Source organism: Garra rufa, chromosome 1, assembly GCF_049309525.1.
Source record: "Garra rufa chromosome 1, GarRuf1.0, whole genome shotgun sequence".
NCBI classification, from domain to species: Eukaryota; Metazoa; Chordata; class Actinopteri; order Cypriniformes; family Cyprinidae; genus Garra; species Garra rufa.
In genome coordinates, this window is record NC_133361.1 from 55,121,833 (window position 1) to 55,144,279 (window position 22,447).

Sequence of the window (22,447 nt, forward strand, 5' to 3'; positions counted from 1 at the left end):
CATGTAACACCGTACTTTTATTTTGACAGGTTGCCGTGAAGTTTCTGTGTCATACAGTATGATATGATGCTAGTTTTCTCAAATGAAACGGTAAAAGTGACATTCACAGCAGTTTGGGAGATTGAGTTTATCTGTTCATGTGAGATGAAAATGCCAAAAATTACCGGGAGCGTCACGTGTGTTTCAGTATGCGTGTAGTAAAAGCTCGTCTCCGCAATGCATACATACAGCTAGGCAAACGGAACATATCGGATTCATATTAAAACGGTCTTTTTGCATTTCAGTTTTCACAGACACTAGTCCATATCGCGATTTGAATTAAGTGACTGACCAACATTTGATTTATGAATCCAAAAAACGACGAATTTACGTGGCATTTCGCTATAGTAGATTCGGTTTTTATGAATGGAGGACGACGCGATCCCGTCTGTGTTTTGGCGGAGGAGACTAACGCGCGACCATATTCTATAGTCTTCGGTATACATCCGCGTTAAACTATAAAGGTGAAAGTCATCATAGCTTGCGTAGTTTAGACCCAGCTCCCAACCCAAATTTGAGAATAGATTAACGGCGATATTTTTTTTATCGCGCGATAAGAGTTTTACGTTAACGCAGCACGTTAACGCCGATAACGGCCCACCACTAATATATATATATAAAACATAGGCTAGCAATTTCATTACTTCATGGCAATACTCAAATAAAACTGATGTATATTTTGGGATATATGTGACCCTGGACAACAAAACCAATCTTAAGTAGCACGGGTATATTTGTAATAGCCAAAATACATTGTATGGCTCACAATTATCACCAAAAATCATTAGGATATTAAGTAAAAATCATGTTCCATGACGATATTTTGTACATCTCCTACCCTAATATATCAAAACTTAATTTTTGATTAGTAATATGCATCGCTCAGAACTTGATTTGGACAATTTACATGCGATTTTCTAATTACTTCGATTTTTTTTTTTTTGCACCCTCAGATTTCAGATTTTCAAATAGTTGTATCTCAGCCAAACCATACATCAACGGAAAGCTTATGTATTCAGATGATCTCAGCTTTCAGATGATGTAAATAGAAGCTTATGACTGTTTTTGTGGTCTAGGGTCACATGCTGAAATGTGCTTAAACCAATTTTGATTGGCATTACACTGTAAATATGTTTATTTCATATACTGTTCGCACAAAAATGAAGGTTCATCATTTACTCACCCTCATGCTGTTATGAATTTCTTGATTCTGTTGTACACAAACGAAGATATTTTGACGAATATGGCTACTAAAACTGCTGGTTGACTTGAAAATATCTTCTTTTGTGTGTAAGAAAAGAAAGAAATGAACCTTCAGAGTTGAGTACATGACAAAATTAAAATTAATGGGTGAACTATGCTTTTAAGACTTATCACATTTATTAATACAGGTTCAAACTTCAGAAAATGCCAACGGCAGCAAAGTCCTAATGTTAAAATTAAAAATTACTCATGGACAATGCAATATTTTCCTCAAAAGAGTGGTAATGAAATTGTATGTGGAAATTCTTTAAATAGACACGCTTCTGTTGCAATCAGCCATTGCGGGAAATGAAATTAAAACTAGTGTTATGATGTGGTAGTCTAGACTGGAAAGGACTACCAATTAGCCTACTTGGAAGAAAAATGAGTTAGTACTAATAGTAGCGCTTCTCATCAAAGCATGTCATAAAACAGTGCTGACATGTTCATAAATCGATGGATGGTGTGCTGATGTGCACGTAATACAGCCATAAACTGAAGACATTCCAGGAAGTAGGGGAAAAAAGAGAGAGAGAGAAAAATGATTCCTGTTGGGTTATAAGAAGCTTCAAGGAAACAAACGTAGGCAGTGTTTCCTCTCACACCTTTGTTCATCTTAACCCATTTAACACTGACTGTACCTATTAAATAGCACTGTCTGACTCACTAAAAAAAACGTGATTGCACTACCAGATGCAGATTTTATACCTGTTTGAGCTAACATACGAATGTAGGTTTGTTTGTGCTAATCTTGTTAACTTGTAAACTTCATTGTTAGTGGCATTTTGACACATGATTACTCATATTATAGTAATTATATTTGAGCCAAAAACCTAGTTGTTTCCTCTCATCTCTATTTTTCTTGTTTACCGGCACCATTTAGAGATGATGATGTACACGAACTAATAATACTAATAATTATGACTAGTAATAATTAACTAATACAGCTTTTTTTTATTTTATGTACAAATGAACAAAGATAAACAAATTATTAATTTGATCCAATGAAGTGGGTTCCCATTATTGCGTGGTAATATTACTTTTTCCATGATCATATTGATCACATTTCAGCAACCATTTTAGTATATCTTCTCAAGGGACAATACTATAGAAATGAAACTTGGATATATTTAAGAGTAGTCAATGTGCAGCTTGTATAGGAGCTTAGATTAACTGTCCTCTGAAAATAACTCAACATATCCATTGTCAAAATAGCTGGCAACAAAAGTGAGTGCACCCTGCGTGACAACTGCAGAATGTTGTTTAGCCATGCAAAGCCTCATGTCATATTCATCATGTTTTTGTTTTTGTCCGCTTGACAGGACCATACAAAGCTGTGTATCTTGTATTAGAGCAGTTCAAATACCAAATACAAGTACAATTCTCTCATACCGACCACTGGATGTTCAATATGGCATCTCACGGCAAAGAACTCTCTGAGGATTTGAGAATTAGAAATGTTGCTCTCCAGAAAGATGGCCAAGGCTATTAGAGGTTCAGTAACACCCTGAAACCGAGTTACACTGCAGTGGTCAGGCTCATACAGAGGTTTTCCAAGATGGGTTACATACGGAACAGGCCTTGCAAGGGTTAATCAACAAAGTTGAGCAGAACCTGACTTCAATAACCAGATGCATGAGTGCTGCCAGCATTGTTTTAAAGGTTGCAGAAGTAGAAGGTCAGCTTGTCAGTGCTCAGACCATACGCCACACACTGCAACAAGTCGGTTTGCATAGGCGTTGTACCAGAAGGAAGCCTCATCTGAAGCTGGCTCACTAGAAAGCCCAAAACAGTTTGCTGAAGACAACCAAGAGCATGAATCACTGGAACCATGTCCTGTGGTCTGATGAGACTATAAGATAAACTTGTTTGGCTCAGATGGTGTCCAGCATGGTGAGGAGTACCAAGAAAATGTGTCTTGCCTAGTCATGCATCATGGTCTGGGGCTGCATGAGTGCTGCTGGTACTGGAGAGCTGCAGTTCATTGAGTTAACATGGATTCTATTATGTACTGTACATTCTGAAGCAGAACATGATGCCTTCCCTCCAGAAACTAGGCCGAACGGCAGTTTTCCAACATGATGACGATCCCAAACACACCACCAAGATGACAACTGCCTTGATGAGGAAGCTGAAGCTGAAGGTGATGGGGTGGCCAAGTATGTCTCCAGACCTGAACCCTATTAAGCACCTGTGGGGCATCCTCAAGCGTAAAGTGGAGTAGCACCATGTGTCTAATGTCTAATACTGCTATAAAAGCGGCACATTGACTACTACTAAAAAAAATCCAAGTTTAATTTCTATAATATTGTCCCTTGAGGAGATGTACTAAAATGGTTGCTTGAATGTGAGGGGTGTACTCACTTTTGTGAGATACTGTACTTATTATATGGTTAGGGTTAGGGTTAAGATTGGTGGTTGGCTTAGGATTACTTGCATGCATAAGTAATTGTTATTATAATAGTGAGTACATGTAACGTGTAACATTGACACCTTAGAATAAAGTTTTACTGAAATATTTCAGCCGATAAACACACTGGAAATCCGATGCATATAAAGAACATTATTTGTTTTATTCTGATGATTATACTCTCCTGCTTTATTTCTCAACTCTTCTGGAAATAACCCAGAGCATCCTTGTGACTTCTAAATGGGCGTTTTCACAGTTTCTTATAGCGCACATATAAAAATGGACTGCGCATTTTACCTGTATCTCAGGTTTCCAAACTCTGACAAACCTTAAACTCTTTTTGCTTCCTGTTACACATAATCCATCACAAGACAATATAACACTACATTCTTGAAAATAAAGGTTCTTTATTGGCATGGAGAACCTTGATCATCCATGGAAACATTCAAATGCAGAAAAGGTTCTTTATAGTAGAAAAAGGTCTTTAGATTTTTCAAATGTTCTTCGAAATGGTTCTGACTAAAAGGTTCTTTGGGAAACCAAAAATGCTGCTTCTATGGCATCACTGCAAAAACACCCTTTTGGAACCTTTATTTTTAAGAGTGTATATCATTTAGATTTGCGTTATGATCGGAACGGTTCAAGCCTTTCTAATATTGCGTATCAACTGTGAAGTCCATGCCGTGCGAAGCAGGTGAATGTGGTTAGCAGCTACAGCCACAGACAACGATAACGAAGTTTCCCAGAGATATTGACATCAAACATATCTGGACCGTTTGCGTACTTGTGATTCCCTTAACAAAGTCTGTGTGAATTTTTAGCCCAAGCTTTATCTTTTAGCCATTTGATTTGAGCAGCTTTCGAAACTATGTCCTTGGATGTTGCAACAAGTGAACAACTGGAGTTACATTATTAATGAGCATATTTTCATTTTTGACATCACATATCTAATGCATGATTCACAGTTGTAACAATAGGTAACCTATTCATTACTGTATAGAATGAGAATTCTTCCTTTAAGACTGTCATTGTGTAAGGAAAGTAACTGCTGACTGGCTTCTTCCCAAAGTCCATCATTTCCTTGTTGTGAATCATATGAATCAATGTCAGTGTTGTTCGATTTCGACGTCAAGTACATTGTAAAACATGCAATGTCCTGGGAAATATTTTGTTGTTGTATTACTGTTGGCTTACCGCGAACCATGTGACATAATAAAAGTGAAATGCTGCTTTGAATGATAGGTAATAAAAACAACTGGGAGAAAATTCCAAAGAATCATGTAACAATGGAGGAAATGGCGTAACCAAGTAAATTTCACCGTGTGGAAAAAAAAAAAATCAGTTATTTTCCTTCATTTTATGTGCTAAATGTATTCTGCAGGTTAGAATGATTTTTAAGGATCATGTGACACTTAAAACTGGAGTAATGAATGAAAATTTTGCTTTCCCTTAACAGGAATAAATTGAATTTTTAAATGAATTCAAATAGAAAGCTTATTTTAATCCACAATATTTTACGATTTTATTATTTATTTATTTATTTATTTACATTTTTGCTCAAATAAATACAGCCTTGGTGAGCATATGTACAGTATTCAAGTTTTTTCAACTATGGTTAGTGTAGCAAAATTAGTGATTAACTATAGTTTTGTGGTTTTATTTGTAGTAAAAGTTAAAAGAGTTAAACGTTTTACATATTGCATAAATTCTGTTTGACTGAAATGCTTGTATTGAAACTTTTTGCATTCTACCTGTGATAAAACTGTGGTCGATAGTAGTTTTGTGAAGGATGACCACTGTGGTAGGAAGCCTTTTAGCTGTGTTTATTATCAATCCGCATAACGGTGACGTTAAAATATATAGTTTTGGTATGGAAATTACATATTTTGATCACCCCCCTCCCTCCTACGTTCACTTTTTTAAACACTAAAATATGGTCACCCTATTTAATTGACTTTTTTCCACATCAACCTATACTCCGTACGCCATAATGACAAAGCACAAAACAGGTTTGTAACAACTTTGCAAATTTATTTGAAATAAAAAACTGATTTATTCATATAAATAAGTATTCATATTTATACTTATTTAAATTAGCTCAGGAGCACTAATATCGCTTGTAGATGTTACTACACTTTGAGTGGCATTAACCTGTGACAAATTCATTTCAAGGAGTATGATTTGGAAAGGCATGCACCTCTCAATTAATTGAAAATGCATAACAGAGCAAAAAACAAGCTCTGCAGGCAGTGTTGCCAAGTCTGCGGTTTTCCCGCAGAATTGGGCTACTTTCCGCGGGTTGAAGCCACCCCACTAATGTGATATTAAGCCCCTGGAATGCAGATTTTTACCAGGGGAACCCTGACAAAAAAAGTGTATTTCCCCTTCCGGAACGCAATTTATACCAGGGGGCCCCCTCTCGAAACAAAATTGCGAAAGTTTTGAACAGCAGTTGGGCAAGTTTTGTCATAAAACCTGGCAATCCTGCCTGCGGGTTAGAAAGGACTACCGGTAGAGCTCAGAAACAGGATTGCGTCAAGCTACAGATCTGGGAAGAGTTCAGAAAAAAAAAATCGGTGTGAACCTTCAAGCATCTAGTCTCTGTAACCCTTAATGGAAGAAATCTGAAACAATGAGGACTCTTCCTACAGCTGGCCTCCTGGCCAAACTGAGCAATTGATGGAGAAGGACCTTGGTTAAAGTGGTGACCAAGAAGCTGATGTTCACTCTAGTTCAGCTCCATGATCATATGTGGAGATAGGAGAAACCTACAGAAGAACAAACTTCACTGCAACACTCTTGCGATCTGGGCTTTATGGCGGTGTGGCAAAACTCAATCCTCTCCTCAGTGAAGACACATGAAAACACACTTGGAATTTGCAAAAAAGCACCTAAGGGACCCTCAGACTCTGAGAAACAAGATTCTCTGGTCTGATGAACCTCAATTCCAAGCATCATGTTTGATGGAAACCAGGCACTGCTCATCACCTGCAACAGTAGCATCCCAACAGTAAAGTGTGCTCGTAGCAGCCTCATTCTGTGGGGCTGTTTTTCAGCGGCAGGGACTGAAAAGCTCGTCAGAGGAGAAGGAAAGCTCAACACCACAAAATACAGAGACAGCCATAACCAGTCCAGAGCATTCAAAAGCTTCAAAGTCTGTGAACGTCCTTGAGTGGCCCATCCACAGCCTGGGCTTGAACCCAATCAAAAAATTTTTTGAGAAACCTGAAAATGTCTGCCAGACCCCATCCAAGCTGACAGAACTTGAGAGGTGAGGCGAAGAATGGCAGATAATTGTCATATGTTGATGTGCAAAACTTCCTGCATCATACTGGAAAAGACTTGAGGCTATAAATGTGCTTCAACAAAATATTGGGTTAAGAGTATGAATACTTCTGCAATGTACTTATTTCATTGTTTTATTTTTAAATTTGCAAAGCTGTCACAAATCAGTTGAGCTTTGTCATTATGGTGTATGGAGTGTAAACCGATGTGAAAAAAGTCATTTACAGCAGTTTAACGTAAGGCTAAATAAAAGGGGTATGAATACTTTTGCAAGGCACTGTATATAGCGTGGCATACCAGATGAGTCCATGTAGAGATGATACTGCACCACTGCACCATCTAGTGGTTGAGAGAGTTGCCTACGTTTCTTTAAATCTATTACATTGGGATTAAGCCACTTTCATTTCTCTTTCCATCTGTGGTTTGCATCACACCTATGAGAGTCAATCCACATCCTGAACTCAGAAAAAAACAACTCAAATCCAGATCGATAGATTCTTTATTTTCTTATCCTTTTGTGCCTATAAAAAGATCACTCATAATTGTTGAGAATGAAATCCTTTGTGTACACCACAAACAGCCCTATTATGTACATCCCCTCTTCCTGTACTGTAACAGCATGTGCAGTGGCCTTTCATATGCTTAGCATTTCTTTAAATAAGTCTTGACCTTCAGGCAGCAAATTATTAGGTGCAGCAAACAAACATCCCACATCTTTATAAACACTTATCTGAAACCACAATTCTGCTTTTGTTAGGGACAACAAAAGAGCTCAAACAGGAAAAGATGTCCAATTGACACATTTGCAAAACGTCAATTGTTGAGTGTGTTTTAGGCATTTTGCATGAACATTAATGTGCATTATTAGGCCATGGGATGAGCCAAAGTAGAGAATTTCCTTTCATCTTGTCGTTTTGTATGTACAAAATGTCGTTAGGACATCTCAACATAGCTAGGTTGAAATGTGGTGTGAACCTGTCGTTAAACACTCAATAGTCTACAATTAAAAAGGAGGTTTTGGCGGATGAGGTACAGCAATCTTTCATTCCAAACGTCTTTTTGTAACACTCACATTCTTAGAAGTCTTTCTGTCTGTACAGAGCTTAAACTAATGATTATAAAAGTGGTTTATAGACAAATCTCTGACTTTTAAGGCAAAGGGTTTGACTAAAGCTTAAATGGACACATCTGGGTTTCGTATCATAAATGTCTCCCAATCTTTCAGCACCTCAGGAGAGGTTCTCAAAGCCTCAGCCGTTACATTTTGTGCATTGTTAAGACTGTAGGAGATGTAGATCGCCAGAGTTGCCGTAGCTTCAGATCGCGGCCGTCACATATGACGCCTCGAGGCTGATGGGTAGTTTAAAATAACAGTGTTGTCCACCATCTGGACTATTTATCTTTGAAAAATCTTCCTGAGCCCTCCATTAAAAACACTTGCTTATTCATCATGACATTTTCGGCAAAGACTGAAAGCCATGTTGCGCTACTGCAGCCTTGCACACGCCGCGTGACATTGGTGTGAATACCAATCAATACTCTCTGAGCTGTCAATATTAAAGTGAACAAGTGAGAAGTGATTATTCTCAAACCTAAGAGACTTGTATGGAAACCTGTTTCCAAAAAAAAAAAAAACACAATTAATTGCGAAACTTAACTCTGATTTCTCTCAGGTTCAACGTTATATCTGACAATTCTGGGGAAAAAAATCCAAGATGTTAATTTAGTATTCTTAGAAAAAAAGTCTGAATTGCAAAATACAGACTCGGAATTGCATAATGTTAACTCAGAATTCTGACTTTTTCTTTCCAGGAATTCTAAGATATAAATGTGAAATTCCAAGGAAATAAGTGCAAGTCATGAGATATAAACTTATCTAAGGGGAACAAATCAGTAATGCAAAATGTTAACAGAATCCTGAGAAAGAAAAATGTAGGAATTCCAAGACACAAGTCAGAACTGCAAGACGTTAAATCAGAATTCTCTGAAAGAAAATATCAGAATTGCTAGGCGTAATTGTGAAATTCCAAGGAAAAATGTCAGACTTGCCTGATATTCATTCTAAATTTTGAGGAAAAAAGTCCAACTTTAGTGATTTAAACTGGCAAATTCCTAGGAAAAAGGACAGTTTTGTGGGATGTTAACTCCAACTTCTTGGGGAAAATTGCAATTGCAATAAAAGAAGTCCTGGAATTCTGGAGTGCAAATTTGAAATTCAGAGGAAAAAAAGTTATGAAGCAAAATTGTGAGATTTAAACTTTCAAATTCCTAGGAAAAGGTCAGAATTGTGAGATGTTAATGCAGAATTCCAGGAAAGAAAAAGTCTTAAATCCAAGACATAAATGTGACATTCCAAAAAATGTCCAAAAAAGTCAGAACTGTGAGATGTTAAGTCAGAATTCTGGGAAAGACAAATCAGAATTGCGAGACAGTATTGTGAAATTCCAGGGAAAAACATAAGAATTGCCCAATGTTAAAATTGAGTGATTTAAACTTGCAAATGCCTACAGATAGAACAGAATTGTGGGATGTTAACTCCAACTTCTTGGGAAAAATCGGAATTGCAATTTAAAAAAAAGTCAGAATTGGATTGCCGTTAACTCACAATTATAACTTAAGTTATGAGATATAAATGTGAAATTCCGAGGAAAAAAAGCCAGAATTGCGAGATGTTAACACTAAATTCCAAGAAAAAAAACTGTCAAAATTGTGAGATTTTAACTTGCAAATTCCTAGGAAAAGGTCAGAAGTGTGAGATGTTAACACAGAATTCCGGGAAAGAAAAAGTCTTAAATCCAAGACATAAATGTGATTTTCCAAAGAATGTCCAAAAAAGTCAGAACTTAGAGATGTTAAGTCAGAATTCTAGGAAAGACAAATCAGAATTGCGAGACATAATTGTGAAATTCCAAGGAAAAACATCAGAATTGCTCAATTAAAATGGAGTGATTTAAACTTGCAAATTCCTACGAAAAAGGTCACAATTGTGGGATGTTAATTCCAACTTCTTGGGAAAAATTGGATTTGCAATAAAAAAAAAAAAAAAAAAATCTGAATTGCGAGCTGTTAACGCACAATTATTCTTTCCTGGAATTCTGGGCTACAGATTTTTAAAAAATCTAAGTTACTAGATATAAATGTGAAATTCCAAGGGAAAAAGTCAGAAATGCAAGAAGTTAACACTGAATTCCAAGAAGAAAAAACAGGTCAAAATTGCAAGATTTAAACTGGCAAATTCCTAGGAAAAGGTCTTTTGGGAAATTAACGCCGAATTCCAGGAAAGGAAAAGTCTTAAATCCAAGACATAAATGTGACATTCCAAAGAAAAAAGTCAGAACTGTGAGATGTTAAGTCAGAATTCTGGGAAAACACAAAAATCAGAATTGCGAGACATAATTGTGAAATCCCAAGGAAAAATTTATGACTTATTCTTTCCTGGAATTCTGAGATACAAATTTCAAATTCCGAGGACAAAAAGTTATAAGATATAAACTTGAAATACTAAGGAAATTCCTAGGAAAAAGGTCAGAATTGTGAGATGTTAACACTGAATTCCAAGAAAAAAAAAGGTCAAAATTATGAGATTTAAACTTGCAAATTCCTAGGAAAAGGTCAGAATTGTGTGATGTTAACGCAGAATTGCGGGAAAGGAAAAAGTCAGATTTGCAAGATATAAATGTGAAATTCCAAGGAAAAGGTCAGAATTGTGTGATGTTAACTCCAAATTCTGGGAAAAGTGTCAGAATTGCGATATACAGACTCAGAATTGTGAGCTTTTAACTCACAATTATGACTTTTTCTTTCTTGGAATTCTGAGATATAAATTGGAATTTCTGAGGGAAAAAGTCAAAGTTATGAGATATAAATGTGAAATTCTAAATTAAAAAAAAAAAAAACACCTAAATTGCGAGATGTTAACGGAATTGAGAATAAAGTCAAAATTGTCACAGTTAAACTTGCAAATTACTAAGAAAAAGGTCAGAATTGTGGGATGTTAACTCTTCCAGGGAAAAAAAAAAACATCAGAATTGCAGGACATAAATGTGTAATTCCAAGTAAAATGACAGAATTGCAAGATGTTAACTTTGATTTAAAAAAAGAAAAGAAAAAAAAGTGTGACAACTGTGAGATTTAAACTTGCAAACCTTTTCTAGGGAAAAAGGTCAGAATTGCAAGATGTTAACTCACAATTCAGATTTTCCTGGAATTCTGAAATATAAATTTGAAATTTCAAGAAAAAAGGTCAAAGTTAAAGGATATAACTAGAAATTTTAAGGGGAAAAATGAATTGTTAGATGTTAACTGAACTCTGAGAGGGGGGGAAAAAAAAGTAAAAATTGCGAGATTTAAACTGGCAAATTCCTAGGAAAAAGAGTCAGAATTATTAAATGTTAGAGAAAAATCGCAAGAAGTAAACTCAGAACCGCCATAAATAAATAAAGAATTGTAATAAAATATCACAATTATCTTTATGTTCATATTGCATGGGGGAAACAGGCTTCCATATACTTGAGATTCCTATAAACTGATATTTTTCAGGTTGCATAGCAAAACAAGGAGCGTAAAACTACCGACAGGTTTCTTCCAAAGCAGCTTTACAAATAGCTTAACCACCATGGGATAATATATATACCTCTTTCCAAAGCACCTGACTCCACTTCATTTCATAATAAAAAATATATCACACGTAGAAGCGAAGGACCCAGCTGCTATATATGAGACTTTTGATGATACACCTTACGTTAATAAAAAACAACGTCTGAGGGCCAAGCACGCCGCAGACAATAGCAACTCTCCGTATTCATCATAACGTACACTGAATCTTTGATACGTCTTCAAAAGACATCCCAGTGTCTGTATACACCGTCCCGCTCACTGTCTTTTCATACAGAATGATTAAAAAAATAAATTAAAACAAATTTTCAAAACTTCTAAATTGGCCATGCTGTTTTATCAAATTACAAGGCGAAAAAAATGAAGAATATATCACCGTTGACTCTTCCATCCACCGTGATTTTAATCCCCAAACCTGAAGGATAAAAATAGTTTTCTAAGATGTTCGGAGGACAGAAGCCTTAAAAACTCAGAAACATAAAAGGAAAACCAAAACGCTAACACTGCTGCGAATCCCAGTCGCTTGATCGGCTTGTGTAGACAGTCTCCAGAAAGAGTTCTCCATCATCTGCACCTCCGTTTTATGCTTTCATCGAGGGGAGAGGAGAGCTGAGTCATTAGACAGTTCCTCTGTTTCTCTCATGTCCATTTCCTCTGTCCGCTGTAGATTCACCTCTCGCCGTGACACGAGATGTCAAGTGTCACCGGAACTCGTAGATGGGCGCGCTGTGTTCTGGGACGTGTGTGAGGTTCAAAGACTGATACCTGATAGGAATACGATTGAAATTGGGTTCTTAAGGTGATATATATATATATATTTTGAATATTTATAATTCCCCATACATTTCTAAAAAGAAATACCATTCTGAGCTTCTGTGATAGTAGTAACCCTCTATGGTGGCTGTTGACTTCTGGAAACAGATGTAGTAGAAGCCAGCAAAGGAAGCACCGCTGATGTCTTTGATTGTGTGATCTGGAACTAAGAACTGCTCCTGAAACAAACACGCACATTTTATTTGATTATTTATAGGATTTCACTAAATTTGTACACTACCAGTCAAAAGTTTTTGAACAGTAAGAACACCAAGCCTGCATTTATTGGATCCAAAGTACAGCAAAAACAGTAAAAATAATTCAGAATTCTACTATTTAAAATAACTGTTTTCTATTTGAATACATTTTAAAATGTAATTTATTCCTGTGATTTCAAAGCTGATTTTTTTTAGCATTAATCCAGTCACATGGTTCTTCAGAAATCATTCTAATATTCTGAATTTGCTGCTCAAAAATATTTATTATTATTATGTTGAAAACAGCCGAGTAGTTTTTTTTTTTTCAGGTTTCTTTGATGAATAGAATATTTATCTAAAATAGAAATCTTTTGTAACAATATAAATGTCTTTACCATAATTTTTGATCAATTTAAAGCATCTCTGCTAAATAAAAGTATTAATTTCTATAATCTCTTTCCCCCCAAAAAAAGAGATACTGACTCCAAGCTTTTGAATGGTATAGTGTATACATTTACAAAAGATTTTTGTTTCAGATATCTTGAAATGTACATGTTTGCCTTAGTTAACAGGTACAGCCTGGTGACTGGATTTGTGATCACCAGTTGACAAGCAGGAAGAGAATAAAATGGGGCTTAAAAAAAAAAAAAGCCTAACCAGAACAATAGGGAACACATGAAACAACGCAATAAAAAAAACAACGTAAAAATATTACATTTTGATAAATGGGATTGGAAATTAAAATTTAAAGCAACAAACAAAAAACCCTGATATTCCATTCCATGACAAAATGTAAATAAATTCCCTTACTTTCAATGTCTGGAATAGACCTTCTAAAATTCCACGACATTCCAGAAATTCTAAAATCCCTGAAAATTCTAAATTCTGAAAAATCTACTCGAACATTTTAATTATTGACATATAAAAAATTAAAAATGTTTAGTAATAATAATAAAAAAGGTTTCTTGATCAGCAAATCAGCATATTAGAATGAAATGACACTGAAGACTGGAGTAATGATGCTAAGCATTTAGCTTTGATCAAAGGAATAAATTACATTTTAAATAGATAGAAAGAAATAGAAAGTAGGTGCTGGTCATATAATTGGACAAATCTTCAAAAAGTTGATTTCACTAATTCCATTCAAGAAGTGAAACTTGTGTAATGTATACATTCATTTCACTCATACTGATATATTTCAAGTGTTTCTTTCTTTTAATTTTATTATTGTATTATTTAATTATAACTGACAACTAATGAAAACCCCAATTCAGTATCTCAGAAAATTAGAATATTGTGAAAAGGTTTAGTATTGAAGACACCTGGTGCCTCACTCTAATCAGCTAATTAACTCAAAACACCTGCAAAGGCCTTTAAATGGTCTCTCAGTCTAGTTCTGTAGGCTACACAATCATGGGGAAGACTGCTGATTTGACAGTTGTCCAAAAGACGACCTTTGACACCTTGCACAATGAGGGCAAGACACAAAAGGTCATTGCAAAAGAGGCTGGCTGTTCACAGAGCTCTGTGTCCAAGCACATTAATAGAGAGGCAAAGGTAAGATTTGGTTGAAAAAAAGTGTACAAGCAATAGGGAAAACCACACCCTGGAGAGAATTATGAAACAAAACCCATTCAAAAATGTGGGGGAGATTCAAAGAGTGGACTGCAGCTGGTGTCAGTGCTTCAAGAGCCACTACGCACAGACGCATGCAAGACGTGGGTTTCAGCTGTCGCATTCCTTGTGTCAAGCCACTCTTGAACAACAGACAGAGTCAGAAGCGTCTCGACTGGGCTAAAGACAAAAAGGACTGCACAGCTGCTGAGTGGTCCAAAGTTATGTTCTCTGATGAAAGTAAATTTTGCATTTCCTTTGGAAATCAGGGTCCCAGAGTCTGGAGGAAGAGAGGAGAGGCACAGAATCCATGTTGCTTGAGGTCCAGTGTAAAGTTTCCACAGTCAGTGATGGTTTGGGGTGCCATGTCATCTGCTGGTGTTGGTCCACTGTGTTTTCTGAGGTCCAAGGTCAATGCAGCTGTATACCAGGATGTTTTATAGGGTTGGGCGATGTTGACCAATTTGGCAGCGTACAATGTCTAATGTGAAACATCGCGATGGACGATGGCATCGTCGGCGGGGGGAGGGTGGGGGTGAGAGATGGTTGTTGTTAAATAATTAATTCATAACAAATTAATTAATTGTAGCCTACCGTTTCCACCAGTGCTTAATTTGAGCCGGATCCTGTTCTGGAAAATGTCAGATTTTGTATTTTTGCGTTCCGGTATTTGTTTTTAAAGAACAAGAACATTAGATTGTGACAGTGCCTGCGTGCATACGAGACAGAGCAAGCGCGGGTTTATGCAGATGTATTTGGAGGATGCGTGTTGGTCCTTAACATATTTTCGACCAGCCAGCTTTTCAAAATCGCTCTCATTGTTTGCTTACTGCTTAATCCACTCTCTCCAAACGCATTTAATGAGCAGCTGAATGTTTAGAGAGAAAGTGCAATATCAGAAATAATACCAAATCAAGCGAAATATTATTATGTATTAACATTATAAACACTATAAACATAGCTATAAGTTAGTTACCCTGGCTCCAAAACGAATCATTTAAATGTAACGGTATTCAGAACAGAACAGGAATGAAAAAAATATATAAAGTTAAGAAACCAAAACAAAGCAAAACTAAAAATAGCAGGCGTTGGGCTCACGTACCTCTGTAATTCGGCACAAATATAAGTGTTTCCATATTCCCAATGTATTTGAATGATAAACTGTTATTTATAATGTATACTAGGCTTTATATTGTACGTTCGTATTTCGATGGAAAAAAAAATATTATCTTGTTTTTTGTTCCAAGCTCTGTTCATTATGGTAAAACCATGAAAAATGCATATTTGGTGTAGTTTATTTAATCTAATTTAATTAAAATTATTTTTGTCTTTGTTTGCATCATTTATTAACGTCAACAAACTAGTTTGTGTAATTCGTTTGGAGTTCACTGTAATTTGTATTGTGATCGCTAACAACTTCCTTGTTATTATTCCCTCATAATAATAATAATAATAAAATAAGTAAAGATGCGGAAATTGAAAGCATGCATTTCATTTGGCTATATAGTGTGTGTTTTTCACGAGCGGGTTGCTGCTGTGGTGGGGGTGGGGGTGGGGGCGGGGGATCGCGATGCCAGCTCTAATGTTTTAGAGCACTTCATGGTTCCTGCTGCTGACCAACTTCATGGAGATGCAGATTTCATTTTCCAACAGGTCTTGGCACCTGCACACAGTGCCAAAGCTACTAGTACCTGGTTTAAGGACCATGGTATCCCTGTTCTTAAAGTGCCCCTATTATGCCTTTTCAAATATGATATTTCATGTAGTGTGTCATGTAGCTGTATGTGAACATAAACTATCTGCAAAGTTGTGGCCGACAGTGCACTATAAATAAAGTTTTTGTCTATCAAAAAAAAGAGTCGGCTCACATTCGCCTAAACGAGTCGTCAGCAATTCGAATCTTTTTTCTGTAACGGCCACACGTCACGAGCTACACATTTGCGTAATGTCCGCCCACGTTCAATTTCGCGAACAACTTGCCCGCCCACAAACAGTAGGCCTACCATTTTCACGTGGATTACATCATGTCAAGAAGACGCCCTGCGCTGTGACAGCCTGTGAGAGTGAATTTGTTTTATATGCCCTTCGGAAAGATGAAACTATCAGTGGTTAACATTAATTTTTTCAACACCTCAGCAGTCCAATGCCAATCTTGTGTTGTGTTCGCGTCATTTTACTGATAACTGCTTTTCCAATCTTGGGGAGTAACGTTACAACGCGAGATTCACCAAACGCTTGGTTTTAAAAAATGGATCAGTGCCCAGTTTATTTGGACCGGCTTGCTCCTCTGAACTTCTACCTGTAAGTATGATTAATAATTGTATTTTCTAGCGATCGTTCAAAATACGTCTTTGTGTACGTTATGGTGTGTAACAACCCCGCACATGTCTTGGTAACCGGCGAACTTGCGTTTCTGTAGTTCTGTTGTTCAGCTGTGAGTGCAATGTAGTCTAAAAAGTCTTGTGATTGATGCAGCTTGACTGTCTGTCTGCCTTATTAGTTTAAGTAATGATAATGATTAACGATGGCTTAACGCAGTGTTATTATGGATTGTACAGTGTTGAAGTTCACAACGTAGAGGTGTGCCCGGTTCGCTTACAAAAGCAAATTGCAAACACTGTCCACAGTTAACATATGACACCCACTGAGAAACGTCCTGCTCCAGTCGTGCTTGCAAAACAGTTTCTTGTCGATGTGACACTTCAACCGTTTCATCGTCAGACTCCGGCTCGAATTGATAGGGTAAAATCGAGGCTATCTTTTCTATGCATTAACAGGTCTCCGCAGCTGTCATTCAGTTATGCCAATGGGCGTTTCGTTTTGCGCTGTAGCGTTAGACCAATCCAAAAGGACTGCACCATCTGACCAATCACAGCAGTGAGGGCTCACTGAAAGGAGGGGTTTAGAGAGACTGATTCTTCGAACTGCTTCAAACGAGTCGTTTACGAATTATTTAGAAACGGGGTAAAAATAAATCTAATTTTGGAGAAAACTAAAGTGTTTTTTGAACTTGCATACATGTAAACCTGTTTTAAGAGACTATTACAACAATATTAACTACCTTTAAAATGGCATAATAGGGGCACTTTAATTGGCCTGCAAACTCGCCTGACCTTAACCCCATAGAAAATCTATGGGGTATTGTGAAGAGGAAGATGTGATATGCCAGACCCAACAATGCAGAAGAGCTGAAGGCCACTATCACAGCAACCTGGGCTCTCATAACACCTGAACAGTGCAACAGACTGATCGACTCCATGCCACGCCGCATTGCTGCAGTAATTCAGGCAAAAGGAGCCCCAACTTAGTATTGAGTGCTGTACATGCTCATACTTTTTATGTTCATACTTTTCAGTTGGCCAAGATTTCTAAAAATCCTTTCTTTGTATTGGTCTTAAGTAAAATTCTCATTTTCTGAGATACTGAATTGGGGTTTTCATTAGTTGTCAGTTATAATCATCAAAATTAAAAAAAATAAACACTTGAAATATATCAGTCTGTGTGGAATAATTGTATACATTATACAAGTATATATATATACACATTATATATATATATATATATATATATATATATATATATATATATATATATATATATAAATGATGGGCATAGATTAATTTTTTTAATCTAGATTAATCTCACTGTAATCTTGGAATTAATCTAGATTAAAATGGCTAATTTGAATTCTGCTGAAAGCATTCAGAATATGTGTGCTACCCAAATAATGAGTAAAAGTAAGTCTTTGAGATCGGGTTTCTCAAGCCAGGTGGCGCATTAGACCAGGGGCTCATCTCCTGTTTCCAAAATGCATTACAAACTGCTTGACAATTGCATTTACAACACAATTAACTATACAAACTTGTGTAACCAACTATTCCTACACTGCATGTACTTCTGCGTAAAAGGCTGCAGTTAAACACACAGACGCTCACGGGCATGGATATCTGCGTGCATTGTCTTCGGTTAAACTGCGTTGCTTTTAGAAGCGTCAATTCAGTTGTTGCATATAGTTTAATGTCTTTATTTTGGCATGTGCCCCAGTAAAAAGGGTCTAGCAACGCACCTGCCCTGAAGCGAACCTGGCGGCTTCATAGCTGCATCCATGTTAACACGTCTCGTTTGATGTGGTAATTTCACAGTAGGCATACACACAGGTTCGAAGACTCATTCCGATAACGGCCCACCACTAATATATATATATATATATATATATATATATATATATATATAGCTCTTATAGATTTGTCAATATACAATGCATTTTAAAAGTTTTGGGTCGGTAAGGTTTTACTAAAAGTACTCAAAAAAATACAATAAAAATGGTGATATTGTGCAATATTATTAGTTTTCGATTTAAGTATATGTTAAAAATAGCAAAGCTGAATTTTCAGCATCATTACTCCAGTCTTCAGTGTCACATGATACTTCAGAAATCATTCTAATATGCCGATTTGCTGTTCAAGAAACATTTCTTATAATTACCAATAGTTTTCTTTCATGAATAGATAGATCAAAATAACTTATTTGGCTCAAACATTTAAAAACAGTACTGCATATGGTTTTAAACAAACAAACAAAAAATACCATACCTTCCACCGCATAAAAACGTAGTCACTATTCTTTAGTTCTTCATAGTCAAACTCATCTGAATTAAAGCTTTTTGCGTATTGATAAAATGCTTGGAACTTCCCCTGAGAAAAAAAAAAGTGAAAAACAGTTAGCAGGTTTCAACTATGCAGCACACTTGAGTCATGATGCATAATGATTCATAATCATGGCTTGTGTAGAGCATAATGCACACGCTGAATCACAACTATTTATTACCCAGTGTTTTCGGTCAACATCCTCATCCGCATCCCATTTCCTGGTTAAAAAAGGCCGTTTCTTGCTTATGATCTCCCCAGCAAAGAATGTAGTAAGCGTGGGATATTCCTACAGAGAGCAACAGAGCTGGATGAGTAATGCTTTCCCTTCAGTCAGCTTTGCTGTGATCTCAAAGTTCTGATACAGTCACACAAATTATGCTAGAAAAAATCAGTTAAAGCTCAAATAAAATGAATAGCAGAATAGTCAACGTACAGTAAATTTTTTAAGATCATATCATTAGATTATTTTTTGATACTTCCTTGTCTCATGAGGTTTTGATGTTTTAATAACTTAAGTATAGCATTAAAGTCCAATTAATTTCCCTTAATCAGTTAAGAAGTGTAATTTAAGTTGAATTGCATCATCTGTTTACTGCAGTACTTTTAAATATTAGTGTTTTAATAAAAATATACACTCCCGGTCAAAAATTTTGAACAGTTTAATGTTTTTTAAAGTGTTTTCTGCTCACCAAGCTTGCATTTATTTAATCCAAAGTTCAGCATTTTTTCAAATATTTTTACTAATTAAAATAACTGTTTTTATTTGAATATATTTTACAATGTATTTTTTATTATAGAAATTAATGTTCATTCAAGGATGCTTTAAAATGATCAAAATTGATGATAAAAACATTTATAATGTTACTTTTTTTATTTTAGATAAATGCTGCTCTTCTGAGCTTTCTATTCATCAAGAAACCTAAAACAAATACTCAGCTGTTTTCAACATAATAATAATAATCATAATCATAATAAAAATAATAATAAATGTTTTGTTGAGCAGCAAATCAGAATATTAGAATGGTTTCTGAGGGATCATGTGACGAGAGTAATGCTGCTAAAAATTCAGCTTTGAAATCACAGGAATAAATTACATTTTTTAAATATAAATATAAATATATATATATATATATATATATATATATATATATATATATATATATATATATATAAATAGAGAACAGTTATTTTAAATAATAAAAATACTTCACAACAGATTTTGTGTATTTAGGATCAAATTAATGCAGGCTTGGTGAGCAGAAGAGACTTGAAAAAAGAAAACGTTAAAACAAAAATGACTGGTAGTGTATTGTACATTTTTTACTTATTTATATATTTTGGTCATAAAAAAAACCTAATACTTAATAACTAATATATTTTATTCAGCAAGGATATGTTAAATTACATTTGTAATGTTAGAAAAGATTTCGGTTTCAAACAAATGCTGTTCTTTTGAACTTTCTATTCATCAAATAAAACTGTATAAAAATAATAATTAATAACAAATAAAAAATAAACCAGTTTTCAACATGGAGAATAATAATAAATGTTATTTGAGCACCAAATCAGTCACCAAATTAATCAAACCAGAAGTAATGGTTGCTGAAAATTCAGCTTTGCCATGCTATAATAAATTACATTTTAAAATATATTGAAATAAAAACAATAATTTTTAAATTGCAGTAATATTTCATCAACATTTCTTTGATTATTTTTAACTCAATTTTACTGTGTTTACGTTCTTTAAACATTTTGAATCTGCTTGATTGCACTGGAACAAAAAAAATATATATATAAGCAACTATAAATAATAAATATGGTCTAATATTTTATTTTAGCTGCAGACCAATATATCTGAGCGCATTCTGCTTATTATAGTGGACTTAAGCTTCTGTATCTTAATGAAATCGCTGACTATCAGTCTGAGGACAGTAGCATTTTAAAGATCCATGTCCAAACACACAGTAACCCATTGTACTGCAGTATCGCACACAGACCAGAAGACCACTAAAGCAGAAACTGAAACATTCAGACAAACAACAGTTGTTGCTTCATCATAATCTGACCACCAGCTTCTAAAAACCATATCACAGATTTAGTAAACAGGTCACAGAGTGATTATATCAGCACAAACGCGGTCACACTGACCACAAGCCTGTCTCACCTCTGTCAGACCTTTGATCTTGAGGTATCCACACAGGTACGCATCCTCCATGGTCACATGCTGTGGGTCCAAAGCAAAGATTGTTTATTAAAATCACTAATGAATATATATCTGCAAATGTGGGTCAGTGCAATGATACTCAATAACACTATTTTAAAGTTCTAACCTGGTCTCAAACATGAAGTTATGACAGTCAAAGTGACTTGAAACTGATTTGCACTGACAGTGTATATTAGAATTATTAGTCATAAACACTACACACATATGCTTAAACTACCTAGACAGCTGTTACAGGAGTCAAAACGATCTGTTTTCTGTTTACAAACAAACAACATTTGACGGCTAACACCATAGTGAGCTGCCTACCTAGCCAGCAGTTCTAGACAGAACAGATATTTGGATTCGCAGGTGCGCTGACACCCAGAATGCTGCCTAGCTAGGGAGCTCGCTGGTTGCTAAGCGTACGTGTTTACCTGCAGAACCACCTCAACATCATACGAGTTGCCTTTGCTCTTCTGGTAGCCGCGGAACTGGGAACCGCTGTAGAGTAGAGAGGTGTTGACGCCGGGCTGATGGGTATTGATCGGCGGGGGCGGAACGAGAGAGGCCGAGGCCATGCAGGCCAACGACGAGCCCTGACAGCAGTCGGTACGGACCGGCATGTTTGTTCGCTTCTGCGGGGCTCTCCCCGAGCACAACCAGCGGAGCGACGCTTATCGGACTCGCTGGAACAGGAGAAAACGCGACACTGACAGCGCGATGCGTAAGTTTCGGAGTTTCTCCCGCAGGACGCGCGGTTACGTCCCTTCAGAGCAGAATGAAGGCGCTCGACGCCGAGTCATGTGACGCAGCATGCTGTTCATTGATTGGACGACGGACATTGAGTAACAATGACGCTGAATGCTCATTGGCTGCTTTGGGAAAAGCACGATGGGATTTGTAGTTTTACTTGAGGGACGCGTTACTGTAGAAATATAGCGAGTCGTTAATGTTGCATTGTGACAGCAGTTTCTAAACAACGAATTTGATAGTAAAACGTGTTTAGCGTTTGTTAGTTTGTAGGTATATTAACAAGAACATTCTTTTTGATTTATTATTGTTTTTTTAATGTGATATTTTGATAAACAAAGTAGACAAAACATTTTATTTTGGGGCAAAAAGTGAGTTATGAGTTGTGTTATCTATAGAGACCTTAGTACATTTATATGTATGTAATTGTAATGCTTAATTTATATATATAGCTGCCTACACCCTATTTGAGAAATGTCCTTTTATGTACAGCTCTCTCTCTTAACTGTCAACAAATGGAATTGTTGTAACTCTGATACTTCTCTGTAGATGGCAGCATTGCATAAAATACAGCACATTCAAACCAAATCATCTCAGTATTTAATAAACAATCATAATACAGGTGCACACT

The 22,447-nt window shown here is 36.1% G+C and overlaps 1 protein-coding gene across 1 annotated transcript in view; it reads right to left on the minus strand.

Moving 5' to 3' along the window:
* The window catches only part of gid4 (GID complex subunit 4 homolog), a 25,603-nt gene extending 3,781 nt beyond the window's left edge, over positions 1-21,822 (minus strand). Inside the window, 7 exon segments of the mRNA XM_073842924.1 lie at positions 8,630-8,635; positions 12,296-12,355; positions 12,452-12,582; positions 18,807-18,908; positions 19,042-19,149; positions 21,028-21,087; positions 21,501-21,822. Coding sequence (XP_073699025.1) covers positions 8,630-8,635; positions 12,296-12,355; positions 12,452-12,582; positions 18,807-18,908; positions 19,042-19,149; positions 21,028-21,087; positions 21,501-21,689 — 656 coding nt within the window. The 5' untranslated portion in view covers positions 21,690-21,822.
* Positions 21,823-22,447: the final 625 nt, after the last annotated feature.